This window comes from Callithrix jacchus, chromosome 14, assembly GCF_049354715.1.
Source record: "Callithrix jacchus isolate 240 chromosome 14, calJac240_pri, whole genome shotgun sequence".
Taxonomy (NCBI): Eukaryota; Metazoa; Chordata; class Mammalia; order Primates; family Cebidae; genus Callithrix; species Callithrix jacchus.
Genome location: NC_133515.1, coordinates 39,232,498 through 39,247,024, shown reverse-complemented (window position 1 = coordinate 39,247,024; position 14,527 = coordinate 39,232,498). Strand labels below are relative to the sequence as shown.

General features: G+C 43.8%; 1 protein-coding gene across 3 annotated transcripts in view; it reads left to right on the top strand.

Moving 5' to 3' along the window:
- The window catches only part of DGUOK (deoxyguanosine kinase), a 29,442-nt gene extending 18,169 nt beyond the window's left edge, over positions 1 to 11,273 (top strand). For 2 of the 3 annotated variants that reach the window (XM_017964233.4, XM_002757603.7), the window contains 4 exons: positions 2,667 to 2,814; positions 9,437 to 9,552; positions 10,473 to 10,572; positions 11,032 to 11,273. In XM_017964233.4, the coding sequence (XP_017819722.1) occupies positions 2,667 to 2,814; positions 9,437 to 9,552; positions 10,473 to 10,572; positions 11,032 to 11,058 (391 nt within the window). In that variant the 3' untranslated portion in view covers positions 11,059 to 11,273. The remainder of the gene's footprint in view (positions 1 to 2,666; positions 2,815 to 9,436; positions 9,553 to 10,472; positions 10,573 to 11,031) is intronic. The other variant, XM_008980493.5, reaches the window with a different exon arrangement.
- The last annotated feature ends 3,254 nt before the right edge of the window (positions 11,274 to 14,527 follow it).

Sequence of the window (14,527 nt, the reverse complement as noted above, 5' to 3'; positions counted from 1 at the left end):
GCATTCCTTCTTTATATAACCCGAGAGAACCTACTTTTTATAAAAGCTAAACATGTGAATTACAAATAGCTGGGCTGTAGGTTTTAGTTCTTTTTCAGCTGTTGGATATGCCACCTACCTGTTTTCCTCTCTTCTCTCCCAAGCCATGCCTCTCGGACTCAGAAGTTGAATGGGTTACTTGGAAAATCATATGAGTTACTTGGAAACAGAGTCAGTTTTTTTTCCTTAAGATGGGGTTTCACCATGTTGGCCAAGGTGGTCTCGAAATCCTGACCTTAGGTGATCCGCCCGCCTTGGCCTCCCAAAGTGCTGGGATTACAGGTGTGAGCCACCACACCCGGCCCAGAGTCAGTTTTTATTTCTAGTCCCTTCATAAAGTAGGCATGTGAGACCCTCAGAGGAAAATAGTGAAGTAGAAACACTTTGTTAATTAGAAATGCATTAATAAGCTACACGGATCTTAACCTTTACTTGTAAAGGAAGAGGTAAGAATTGATTACACTATGGGCATACAACATTCTTCCCGGTGCTATCTTCAATGAGGGCATTTTTGAGACAGAAAGGAAAACTAATTACAAATTCTAATCCTGAGGGTAATTTAGACTTTGTTCACTCAGCACAGATTTATTGAATGCCTCCTCTGTTGAGGCACCAGTTCCTGCCTAACAGGGACTGAACACATGCTCACATGTGTGATACTTGTTCCAAAGGAGGAACACAGGTTATCTGAGAGAGTTGATTATAGGGAGGAAGAAATCTTAGTCATTTCTGTTTGAGTTAAGGGAAACACTAGCATATGGTTTTAGAGCAGAGGCCCTGACTCCTAGATCCTTAACGCCCTGTTCTGCCCTGCAGTCCCTGCATTCAGTCTGCAGTACTTCCCTCCCACTCAGCACCACACCCTTCTACCCCTTCACCCCATCACCACTGTGAGCTTCGAAGAAAAAAGGAAGTGCTCTTTCTCAAGAGAGCCAAGAACCGCTTTCATAGGGCTTATTAGCAAATCTTTAATTTTTCTTTATAAGATCTTTTTGTTTTGTTTTAAGACAGTCTTGCTCTGTTGCCCAGGCTGGAGTGCAGCGGTGTGATCTTGGCCCACTTTAAACCCTGCCTCCTGGTTCAAGCAATTCTTGTGACTTAGTCTCCCAGGTAGCTGGGATTACAGGCACATGTCACCATACCTGGCTAATTTTTGTATTTTTAGGTTTCACTGAGTTGGCCCAGCTGCTCTCAAACTCCTGGCCTCAGGTGATCTACCCAGCTCGGCCTCCCAAAGTGCTGGGATTACAGGTGTGAGCCACAGTGCATGGCTACTTTATAGGATCTTAATTTCATTTTCTAGTTATCTGTGAAGAAGCCAAAAACATTTTGAGTTTAAAATGTTATCCTTTTCTTTGTTTTCATCAACTAGACTATGGCTAAACCATTCCAGACTGGGAAAGTTTAGTTTTGGAGTTTCTAAGCTTCTTCATAGCCTAACAAAAAGCAGTTATAATAATAACTAAGATATTTTGAATACTATGTGCCAGTCACTCTTCTAAGCACTTTATGAGGATTAGATACAAGTCCTCATAATAATGGGCTGAAAGGATTTAGGTGACTTGCCCAAGGTAACATAGCTAGTGAATGTTTCTGGAATGTTATTCTGGAAGGTATTCTCTTAATGGTGATGCTCACAGCCTTGCAGTTTGCATTTTCCTGAACCATCATACACAAGGGTTCTGAATTTAATTTTCTCCGAAGTGGCCAGTTGCTGAGCATAGCCTTGAAAACTGGAGTCCCTTATTTAGGATGCAAATTATGTTTTGTATTAAAACATAAAAGCCTGAGGCTTGAAAGCAGAATTGACCCAGGTTTGCGTTTGTGTTTAGCTCTGATTTCCTGTTTACCAGATGCTCTTTTGGTCCTAGAAATAAGCAGGGGGCAAAGTTAGTTTGATTTTTAGCTTTTGCTTTCTTTTATCTGAACTAGAAACTCAACAGCAGAGGAAGCAAGCAAGAGCTCCTATGCACTTTCCAGAAGAGTCTGCTTTCTTGGTAATACTAAAATTAGTAGGTAGTGCATTTTCTGCTCCATAGAGGACATCATATAAATACTATTTATTCTGCATGTTTCAGCTAGACAAAAGGATGGCTAAGTAGCCTGGAGACTCAGAAGCCTTCAGCCCTTGTATGAAATTTGGTGCGTGGCTTTACACTGGATTCACTTGTTTGTTTGGGGCCTTGCTTTAGTAATAATAAAGAAATCCCAAAAGTTCAAGTTTACATATATTATTTGCTGTATGTTCTGACTGGTTTCTAGTAGAGAAAATTGTTAGGGGCCAATGATATTATCTTCTGTTCCTCTTCTTCCAGTGAATCAATCCATCTGGAAAGGTGTGGTTTCAGCCTCCAAAGTCTAGATCCTATTTCCCATCTTAGTATTGAGCAGGGAGGGAGATATGGGTTAAGAATTTAGATTTCTTAAGGATTGATGAGGAGCTAGAAAGGTTAAGTGTGATTTGAACAGACACGGAACAAGTTGGTTATTGATTTTTCTGCTTCTCTCTCTCTCTCACTCACTCTCTCTCTCTCTCTCTCTCTCTCTCTCTCTCTCTCTCTCTCGTGCCTTTCATTCAATTTCCCATTCTCCTCCCTCTCCCCTCTCCCACTTCCATTTTCAACCAGGTATATCTTTGCAAAGAATCTTTTTGAAAATGGTTCCCTCAGTGACATCGAGTGGCATATCTATCAGGACTGGCATTCTTTTCTCCTGCGGGAGTTTGGTAGCCGGCTCACATTACATGGCTTCATCTACCTCCAGGCTTCTCCCCAGGTAACACAGAACCTAAAGCCTTAGACATTAGGGCCATATGAAACCTAAGAAGTGACATTCGCGGAGCCCCTGATTTTCTGGTTGGAGAAATTAGAGCATAGACATTACCTGCAGCATGGAGAGCAGTGGGGGATACCCTCCAGTCCCAGCGTTGAGCACCCCATTCCCCACTGGCTTCATGCAGCAGAGTGCTAAAGCCGTTGACTATGCATGAAAGGATCCCTGTTGATGCAGCAACAACAGAGCAAATCGAGCATCATCTTTATCACTCAGGGTTTGCAAGTGGGACACTCTTGACTTGCAGCCACTTGCCTCAGCAACTCCTTTACTCTGATGGGGTCATCAGTGTGTGTAGTAGTCTCAATGGTTTCCTGAATAAGATGTGAGGAGGAGAAGGAGAATTTTCTCTTCTCATCGATACTGCCCTAATCTTTTTTGAACCCTGATGCCACTGGGAAGGGAGGAGGGACTATAGTAGTTCCATTCTGTGACTCTCTGACTGGTGCCATCCTGCATGCAGTAGGATGATGTCATTGCAGGAGCACCAAAGTCTTTGGAGATGGAAGTGAACTCTGGTTTCTGCTGACTTGTAGTGACCTTGGGCAGCCCCTGGAGACCTTTCCATTAGAAAGATCCTTGCTAGTAAAATCCAATGGCTTAATCTAGATGATCTCTAGGGGCTCTTCTGGAGTGGGATTCTGAGTCAAGGTGAGAGGTGTTTGTTGTTTGTTTTTTAATTTTTATGAGATGTACTGTTCTCAGCTATTGAGACATACTTCCAATATATAGTCAAATGCCAGATATACCACATACTGTTAAAAGGAAGGAAAGCTGCCTCCAAGCTAGAGGCTATGCTTATTAGAGATGGAACTGAGACTTGTGGGCAGAAAGGAGCCTGAGAACAGACTGAGCAGAACCAGAGGATGAGTGGGAGAGCTCCCGTCACACAGCTTCACACCAGCCAACGAGGAGAGGACTGGAAAAAAGGGTCTTAAGAAGATGATGACCAGGAAGAATGAGGCCCCTGAATGTGACTGGGACCAGATATTGGGGATCTTTGTGTTGAGAGTTTCTGGACATTATGAGGCAAAAGCTAGATCATAGGAGGGAATAAGAGATTCTACAGAAATAAATAAGGGTTAAGGTTTAAAATGAAACTGGGCTGGCTGCGGTGGCTCACACCTGGAATCCCAGCACTTTGGGAGGCTGACATGGGAGGATCACTTGAGGTCGGGAGTTCAAGACCAGCCTAGGCAATATAGTGTGACCCCCCCCATCTCTACAAAAAAAATTTTTAAATTAGCCAAGTGTGGTTATGTGTGCCTGTGGTTCTAGCTACTGGGGAAGTGAGGCAGGAGGATCGCCTGAGTCCAGGAGTTTGAGGCTGCAGTGAGCTGTGATCTTGCCACTGTATTCCAGCCCAGGTGACAGTGAGAACTTGTCTCTAAAATAAATTAAAACTGAACTAAAGTTTCAGTGAGGCCAGAGGCCTAAGAAACTTCCATAAATCGAACTACACTAAAGTTAGATGCATTGATTGCAAGTTGACCAGGTGGGTCATATTTATTTGACTTACTTTGATAGTCTTCATTGCATGGGAGCTGGAATAGAAAAAGGGGATTATACTTTAGGGGTAAGGATAAGTGTCATCGATTGTGGGGAGAGGAGTCGCCTCACAAAGAGGACAGTTTGAAGTGTCAAATTGTTGGGTTCAAGTTGAGAGAGAAGTTCTGAGCCCCAGGAAGTCTTGTGGCCTGGGTCAAAGAGAAGTGAGTGCTGTAAGGTTGGACTGAGTAAAGATCCTAGTTGGAATCTAGAGGTAACAGGTTTCCTATGGGAGTCGTGGAGTGGCTGGCATGAAAGAAGCAGGAGGTTGAGGAGCTGAGCATTAGGAGAAGTGAGAATGCTGACTTAACCTTTTCCAAGAGAAACAGAACTTCAGCACAATTAGCTCAGTGCTGTGAAGCCAGCATTGGGGAGGAGTGAGAGAGGAAGTGGGCTGACTCATTCCTGGGAGCAAAATGGGGCTACTTGGGCTAGCTGAAGAGGCTCTTGTTTCTGGGTAGTGGAAGTTGGACCCAGCAAGGAGAGCAAGAAAGTCTTAATTGCTTTTCTTCTTTGTGCACTCTGAATGACCTTGTAACAGAATGCCTGAAACTGGTTACTTTATAAAGAGGCTTATTTTGGCTCACAGTTATGGAGACTGGGAAGTCCAAATTGGGCAGCCTCAACTTCCAGTGAGGGCCTCCTGCTGCCTCATCACATGGTGAAGTAAAAGGGAGCAGGAACGTGCAAAAGGGGCAAAACGGGAGGAGCAGCCTTGCTTTATAACATCCTGCTCTCATGGCAACTGGCCCAGTCCCACGAGAGTGAGAACTCGCTCCTGCAAGAATTGACCCAGTCCCAGGAGAGTGACATTAATCTGTCTTAACAACCTAATCACCTCTTAAAGTCCCCGCCTCCCAACACTACCACTCTGAGGACCAACTTTCCAACACATGAGTGCTGGGGGGTATGCTCTTAAACCATAGCAAATGGTGACGAGATCATCATAACTTGGGGGCAGATCCGCCCTTTTGGAGTGGCTAGTTGAAATATTTTAGCTGGAGTAGAATGAGAAGATTTGAAGGATTATTTACAACTTAATGGCAGAAAAGAAAAATAGCTTATCCATTTTAGAATGAGATGGGGATTTTAATGCTGTTTTGATGGCGTTAGACCCAGAGATTCAGGAATGCCCATATTTCTTCCCTGAAGTCACACTTGACCTCTTCTGTGAAATTCAAAGGTAACTGTACCCAAGGGAAGAGCAGAATAGAAGTTGACATATCACTATGTAAAAAGCTGTGCAAGTGTGCAATCTTCCAGTTCAGAGGTCTAGTAAATACTGAGTTTTGAGCATGTCAGATGGACTTCGTAGGGCCTTCTGCTCCTTTCTACCTATTCCGTAACTACTTTTTTCATTTTTCTTTTTTTTTTTGAGATGGAGTTTTGCTCTTGTTGCCCAGGCTAGAGTGCAATGGTGTGATTTGGGCTCACTGCAGCCTCTGCCTCCCAGGTTCAAGTGATTCTTCTGCCGAAGCCTCCTGAGTAGCTGGGATTACAGGTGCCCGCCACCATGAATGGCTAATTTTTGTATTTTTAGGAGAAACGGAGTTTTACCATGTTGGCCAGGATGGTCTCCATCTCTTGACCTTGTGATCCTGCTGCTTCAGCCTCCCAGAATGCTGGGATTACAGGCGTGAGCCACCATGCCAGGCCTACTTCCTTAACTTCTTAAATGCAAGCCGGGCCAGGCCAGGCCAAGTGTGGTGGCTCACACCTGGTAATGCCAGCACTTTAGGAGACCAAGGTAGGAGGACTGCCTAAGCCCAAGCATTCAAGACCCTCCTGGGGAATATAGTGAGACCGCCCCCCCACTACAAAAAATCTGAAAATTAGCCAAGCAGGTGGTGTGTCTGTATTCCTAGCTACTCAGCAGGCTGAAGTGGAAGAATCACTAGAGCCTGGGAGATTGAGGCTGCAGTGAGTCATGACTGCACCACTGCATTTCAGCCTAGGCCACAAAGCAAGACCCTGTCTAAAATGAATAAACCTTTTTTTTAAAGCAAACAAGTCAGGCCGGGCACAGTGGCTCACTCATGCCCATGATTCCAGCACTTGGGGAGTCGTGCATGAGGCCAGGAGCTTGAAACTAGCTTGGTCAACATTGGGAGACCCCCATCTTTAAAAATTAAAAAGAAAAAAAAAGCAAGCCAACAGTTTTAAAACTCAGAAGAGAAATGGCTGGGCCTCAGTGTTCCTACCCAGCCCCATGGAATCAAGAAGATAGTGCAGCTGATCAGTGTACATCAAAAAGCCAGGCCCTGCCTGGGATTGGCATAGCATGAGGACAGCATGCAGGAGGTGCATGGGGACAAATGGTACCTGGGTTTGGGCTTGAGAGGCATATTGAAAAGACCCACTAGCAGTTACATTCCATTTCCTGTCTCTGACTTCAAGCAATCAGAACAGTTATTCTTCCTGGGTGGGGCAGGTTAAGAAGACCAGTAAAAGGTCTCCTCTGCCACTTGCAGCTACATTGTCTTTCCTGTTCACATTCAGGTGTGTTTTCCTCATGAGGACTAAGATGAAGAGGGGCCAGACTAAAGCACTGTTTGCATGGGATTTTTAAAAACAGAGGCTGGGCATGGTGGCTCACGCCTATAATCCCAGCACTTTGGGAGGCCGAGGTGGGCGGATCATGAGGTCAAGAGATTGAGACCATCCTAGCCAACATGGTGAAACCCCGTCTCTACTAAAAAAAATACAAAAATTAGCTGGGTGTGGTGGCGTGCACCTGTCATCTCAGCTACTTGGGAGGCTTAGGCAGGAGCATTTGCTTGAACCTGGGAGGCGGAGGTTGTAGTGAGCCTAGCTTGTGCCACTGCACTCCAGCCTGGTGCCTGGTGCCAGAGTGAGACTGTCTCAAAAAAAAAAAATAGAATTTGTTATAACCATATCAGTAAAGCGAGAGTTATGACAAATGCTCAAAGTAGGAGTTTACTTTGTCATCTTTTTTTTTTCTCCCAATACTGCCACCAGTAAAGACTTAACTTCTAAAGGAAAACCATTTGCTCTGTTGAGCAAATTAATAGTAAAGAGAGATCTATTAGCCTATTTTAATAGATCAATGTTAGTTTCAATGTTTGTCTGCGAGCAGTGAATGAATAATTATAAATTGCTTTCATAAAAAGAATTGTTCTGCCTTTGTGTGTGTACCTTGGAAACATAAAGCCGCATTTTAAAAAAATTTATTTTTGGCCGGGCACAGTGGCTCACGTCTGTAATCCCAACACTTTGGGAAGGCAAGGTGGCTAGATTGCCTGAGATCAGGAGTTTATGATCAGCCTGGGCAACATGGTGAAACCCCGTCTCTACTGAAATACAAAAAAAGCCAGCTATGGTGGTGTGCTAGTTTCAGCTATTGGGGAGGCTGAGGCAGGAGAATTGCTTTAACCCAGGAGGTGGAGGTTGCAGTGAGCTGAGATCATGCTACTGCACTCCAACCTGGTAACAGAGCAAACTCCATCTCAATTTTTAAAAAAAAATTATTTCACGAAGCAGACAATTTTTTTTTTTTTTTTTTTCAGAAAGGAAAATTAGATAGCTTTGCTATGCTTAGAAGTCCTAAAGCTACCTCGCTGGTGGGAATGTAAATTGGTTAACCTCAAAGGAGGCAGTCTGGCAGTATATAATTGCAATTGCATATACCTTTTGATCATTAATGAAATTTGTTTGTATAATTTTGTTTCCTTAGAGAAAAGGTAAGACAAGAGGGAAACAGCAAAGATCCCTGAGTCTTTGGGATTATTGTGTACTACATTTGGAAATTAAGTTTACATTTCTTAAGTATTTGAAAGCGAGAAGTCTTAAATTAGTGAGTTAATCCATCTATTCTTCCAGGACAGATGACATTGAATAATGAAATGTTTGTCAAGCAGAGAGAGGACTGAGGATAATTCAGTCAGAACAAACATTTGGAGCAAAAATTTTGAGATGTGAAAGAGCCTGGCCTGTTCCCCAGCAAAGAGGTCAAATTTGGCTAAAGCAGTGAGTCCACGGGAAGAGCTAAGGCAGTTGAGAAGTAGGAGGGGTAGCTTTGTGTGACAGGTAAAGATGTCATTTTCTGAACCAATGTGCATAAAACTTCACTACCAGATGAGTACAGAATAGAATTATGCACACTCTGCAGAGTCGGGGGGAGGAGAGTTAGTCTCAAGCCTCATTTGTTTTTCCACTTTGTTTTATCTTCAATCTGTGCAAATTTTACATTCTGTTCCTGAGTGAATGTTTGGTATGATATGAAAGAGATATTTCAAATTACCTAACATTGTATAGATGTGATGCTACTCATACATACTGCCTTGAACCCTGGGGCTATGGCTGTAGGCAGTAAAGAGTCTGTGAAGTCTTTTCAGCAAGGAAAGTCATGTCATTATATTGCCAGACTACCGAAGGGTGTAGTGAAGGGGACACACTGGAAGGAGGGAACAGCTTTTGCCAGGAGCTCAATATAACTTACCTCAGTGACCTGTGGATGGGTAGAGGATGAAGGAATAGAATCCCACAAAGATTGCACTGCAAGTACCTATGAAGGCAGGAATTTACTCCTGGACTTTTCAACCTTACACCTGTGCTGTGTCCATATACTTCCAGCCTCCAGGAGGCAAAGTCAGAAGGCTCCTCCTGTAATCCAGGTGAGAGACAATGAGGACCCGACAAGGGCAGATGTGAGGGGAAAGAACCAACTGGAAATGAAAGAGAAATGAGTGACTTCCTGAATGTAATAGGAAGGAGAAAAAACAAGGAAAATTCCAGGTCCTTGGCTTGGATGACTGGATGGACGATATTCGCCATTAACCAGCTTAGGATACTCCAGAGGAAGAGCAGGCTTAAGGTGGAGATGGAGAGAATGGTGTAGATCGTCTGATTGCATAAGAAAACAAGACAGCAGAAGCAAAGGCATGGCTTGTAATGCCCAAGATAGACATTACAGGTGGGCCTCATAGCCCAGCTAAGGCTGCATTGTAGCAGCCAAAACCGCAAATGAGCTCATCGGGGCTTGGGGATTGTCTTTTAGGTTTGTTTGAAGAGACTGTACCAGAGGGCCAGGGAGGAGGAGAAAGGAATCAAACTGGCCTATCTAGAGCAGCTGCATGGCCAACACGAAGCCTGGCTTTTTCACAAGACAACTAAGTAAGTGGAGAAAGGAATGGATCAGATCCACCTGCCTCCCAACACCCAGTTGTTAAAAACAAGTTCAGCATGCAGCCCCCTTTATGAAGGTTCAGAATATACTGGAAATGATTGGAAATGTCAAGCATTTTCCAATTCAGAAGTTTAATATTGCTGGCTGCGGTGGCTCACGCCTGTAATCCCAACACTTTGGGAGGCCAAGGCAGGTGGATCACCTAAGGGCAGGGATTCAAGACCAGCCTGGCCAACATGGTAAAACCCTGTCTCTACTATAAATACAAAAATTAGCTGGACATGGTGTTGGGTGCCTGTAATCTCAGCTACTCAGGAGGCTGAGGCAGAAAAATCGCTTGAACCTGGGAGACAGGTTGCAATGAGCCGAGATTGCGCCACTGCACTCCAGCCTGGGCAACAGAGTGAGTTGTTTTTTTCCTCCAAAAAAAAAAAAAAAGTTGTTTAATATTGAATATAATCTGTGCATTCTAAGGCCCTTTTTATTAGATTCTATTTTCTCCAGCTTTTTCTTTCTTTCTTTTTTTAACATTCCCCTAGATTGAACATTATGATCGATGGTGATAGTTGGCTCAGTGTGAAGGGCTAAAAAATGTTAGAGAAATTGTCCATTTTACTAAGTTGGCATTCCTATATTCTGCCTGCCCTCCCTTTAGGCTTGGTTTGTTGTCCACTTAAAATGTTTGGCGCTGTGACCTCTAGTATCATTCTTAAGAATGAAGTGAAATCTTAACCTTTCTCTTTCCAGCCAACTTTATTGAATTTGTTGCTGTTTACATGCAGTTTCATTGAGAAGCCATGTTGAATTTAGATCTCTTCTCTGAATAATTAAGACTTGGTAAATATGTGAAGGTTGACTCAAGTTACTTTGTTTTTTTCTGTCCCCCAAACTTTCCTGCTGCTCATAGGCTCCACTTTGAGGCTTTGATGAATATTCCAGTGCTGGTGTTGGATGTCAATGATGATTTTTCTGAGGAAGTAACCAAACAAGAAGACCTCATGAGAGAGGTGGGAAGGACTATAACTCCTGCTTTCTAGTGGTTTTTATTTGTTGTACTTTTATCTTTCTGGCCTTTGCTTCAAAGTTCAATATCATGAGTCTTGTGCTTTGCATCTCACATTGCATTTCACACTCCAAGGCCTATGGGATCTTGTACAAATTACAAATATAATTCCTATTCTCGAAAGTATGCTGGACTAATAATTGTTAAATAATTGACTTGTAACATGTGCTTGCCAGCTGACTTTCTTCTCTAAGGCATTCTAAAACTAGGGAAATGAGACTTCTGGATTCTATTCCTGGATCTGCCACTTGATGCTATATGACCCTGGGCTGCTCACATTTCTTCTCCATGCCTGTTTTCCTTTCCTCACAAAAACCCCATAGCTGCATGTGCATTGGGGGTGGACTATTGAAAATTCTGTTAAAAATCTGAAATTAAATTTCTGGTTTTCTCCTTCCCATAGGTAAACACCTTTGTAAAGAATCTGTAACCAATTCCATGATGTTCAGGCTGTTATCTGGGCTCCCTGACTTTCTGAAGCTAGAAAAATGTTGTGTCTTCCACTCACCTTTCCATCCCTAGCCCCTCTCATCACAGGAGCACTCTGCCATTCTAGGGCTGGTTTGTTAATTATTGTTAGGCTTTGCCGTTGTCTTTTCTATCTCAAACATTTTGAAAATAAAGTTTACTTAAGTTTTGCTTGTTTTTCTGATTCAGTAGTTCGTTTATTTCTGCTTGGTATCTCTTGGTGCTTGCTCTGAATTCACCTCTAGACTAGTGTATTAGTCCATTTTCACACTGCTATAAAGATACTACCCAAGACTGGGTAATTTATAAAGGAAAGATGTTTTATTGATTCACATTTTTGCATGGTGTGGGAGGCCTCAGGAAACTTAGAATCATGGCAGAAGGGGAAGTAGGCACATCTTTTACGTGGTGGCAGGTGAATGAGTCTGTGCAAGAGAGAGCCAGGAAAACTGCCAATAAAACCATTAGATCTCGTGAGAACTCACTGCCATGAGAACAGCATAGGGGAAACTGCCCCGTGATCCAGTCATCTCCCACCTGGGGATTACAATTTAAGATGAGATTTGGGTGGGGACACAAAGCCTAACCATATCAACTAGCAGTTTTGAAATTGCTCCCAGAACTCTCACCCAAGCCCTGCCTGCCATGCATGAAGAAGGGAAATAAAGTGGCTCAGGAGTGGGTGGGATCTTAAGTGTGAGCCCCCAGAACAGGAAATGGAGCTTGAACTCCAAGAAGCTTCTTTATTCTTTCCATCTGCATTCTTGGTATGGGGGACAGGTGTGGGGAACTTAATCCCTTGTCCTAGAGCTAAAGAACCTGGCCAAAGAAAGGGAGAAAACAGCAAGAGCCCAAAAGTTAAGCATCTGACTTTTAAGATTGGCCAGCCTGGCACTCTAGCTTTGTGTAAATACCTTACCCAGTGAATTTCAGATAATCTTAATGGAGTGGATCTTTCTGTACAGGAAAAAAATAATTTGTTGTGCTCTTTAACCTTCAAATACAGTTTATTGTTGAGGGAAGAAAAATACATGGCCCTATAGGATTCAAGTGTTTCATTGCCAGAAGCCTGCAAGTCCATGATTCACAGGAGTGGTTCTGCACTGAGCCCTTGACAGTTCTGCAGGGACACAGGAAGATGAATGATCTGGGGATGTAAGAGTGTCCCAGAAGACAAAAATCTGTGTTTCTGTCCTTTATGCTTTGGGGAAATGAATGTGAGATTGGTTTCTAACAAATAGGCTGGGCAAGGTGTAATCTCAGCACTTTAGGAGGCGAAGGCAAGTGATCACCTAAGGTCAGGAGTTCAAGACCAGTCTAGCCAACATGGCGAAACCCTGTCTCTACCAAAAACACAAAAATTAGCCAGGCGAGGTGGCATATGCCTATAATCCCAGCTACTTGGGAGGCTGAGACAGGAGAATCTCTTGAACCTGGGAGGCAGCAGTTGCAGCGAGCTGAGATCACACCATTGCACTCCAGCCTGGGGAACAAGTGAAAGTCCATCTCAAAATATATATGTAATGTTTAAATATAAAAGTACAACAATTTCCTTATACTACTTATTTAAAACATTTTAATCGCTTTATTGATAAATCATTCACATACTATACAATTCAGTGATTTCAACTGCAATTCAGGCCACACACAATGGCTCACACCTGTAATCCCAGAGATTTGGGAGGCCACAGTAAGAGAATTGCTTGAGGCCAGGGGTTCGAGACCAGCCTGGGTAACAAAACGAGGGGCCAGCTCTACAAAAAAATTAAAAAAAATAAAGCTGGGTGTGGTGGAATATGCCTGTAGTCCTAGCTACTTGGGAGGCTGAGGTGGGAGGATTGCCTGAACCCAGGAGTTGGAAGCTGCAGTGAGCTATGATCCTGCCACTGCACTCGGAGGTGACAGAGTGAGACGCTCTTAAAGTGGACAGGCTGGGCACGGTGGCTCATGCCTGTAATCCCAGCACTTTGGGAGCCTGAGGAGGTGGATCAGCTGAGCTCAGAAGTTTGAGACCAGCCTGGCCAACATGGTGAAACTCCATCTCTACTAAAAATACAAAAAATTAGCTGGGTGTGGTGGCAGGTGCCTGTAATCCCAGCTACTCAGGAGGCTGAGGCAGGAGAATGGTTTGAACCTGGGAGACAGAAGTTGCAGTTTGCCAAGATCATGCCACTGTGCTCCATCCTGGGCGATGAGCAAAAGTCCACCTCAAAAAAATAAAAAAATAAAGTATACAATTCAATGGTTGGTATAGTAGTCATAGGGCTGTATAACCAATACCACAATTCTAGAACATTTTCATCAACCCTAAAAGAAAGCCTAAACCCCATCTCCCCCAAGTTCCCCTGCCTTCAACTCCCAGCCCTAGGCAACCACTAGTCTACTTCTGTCTCTGTAGATTGACCTATTTTGCACATTTCATATGAATACAATCATAATATGTTTCTTCTATAACTTCGTTTTTAAACTGGGCATAACGTTTTCAAGGTTCATCCAAGGTGTAGCACATATCAATACTTCATTTCTGTTTTTCCCCCCATAGTCTCACTGTGCTGCCCAGGCTGGAGTGCGGTGGTGCAATCAAAGCTCACTGCAGCCTCGAACTCCTGGGCTCAAGCCATCCTCCTGAGTAGCTGAGACTACAGGTGCACACCATCATGCCCACTAATATTTTATTTTTAGTAGCGACTGTCTCACTATGTTGCCCAGGCTGGTCTCCAACTCTGGCATCAAGTGATTCTCCCACCTTGGCTTTCTAAAGTGCTGGGATTACAGGTGTGTAAGCCACTGCACTCAGCTGTTTACCTAGTTTTAAAACCTGAAAGTCTACAATTTCAGCATCTCTATTGATAAACATTGCCTTTTAGAAAGTAAAGGTCAGCTGGGTAGGGTGGCTCATGCCTGTAATCTCAGCACTTTGGGAGGCCATGGCAGGGGGATCATGTGAGGCCAGTAGTTCGAGACCAACCTGGCCAACAAAGTGAAACCCCATCTCTACTAAAAATCAGAAATTAGCTGAGCATGGTGATGGAGGCCTATAGTCCCAGCTACTCGGGAGGCTGAGGCAGGAGAATCACTTGAACTGGGAGGTTGGGGCTGCAGTGAGCTGAGAGTGTGCCACTGCACTCTAGTCTGGGTGACAGAGCAAGACTCCATTTCAAAAAGAAAAGAAAAGGAAATATCCTCTAGGATAGTGCGGGCCACAAGTCTCACCTGGGTGAAATAATTTGTCATTTTCCAAATTGGTAGCTGAGATCATCTGTAGAGAGTAAACATCTTAATGAGCAGCAGTAATTTTGAGCCTTAAATTGCGGAGGAGGGGTGAGTAGGTCTGGGTGGAGCCTGTAAGTGTGGAGATTAGGACCACAGAAAGGCAGGCTGAAACCTTGGGCACCTTAGATTTTTAAAGGGGATGCTGGAGAGAGGTTACA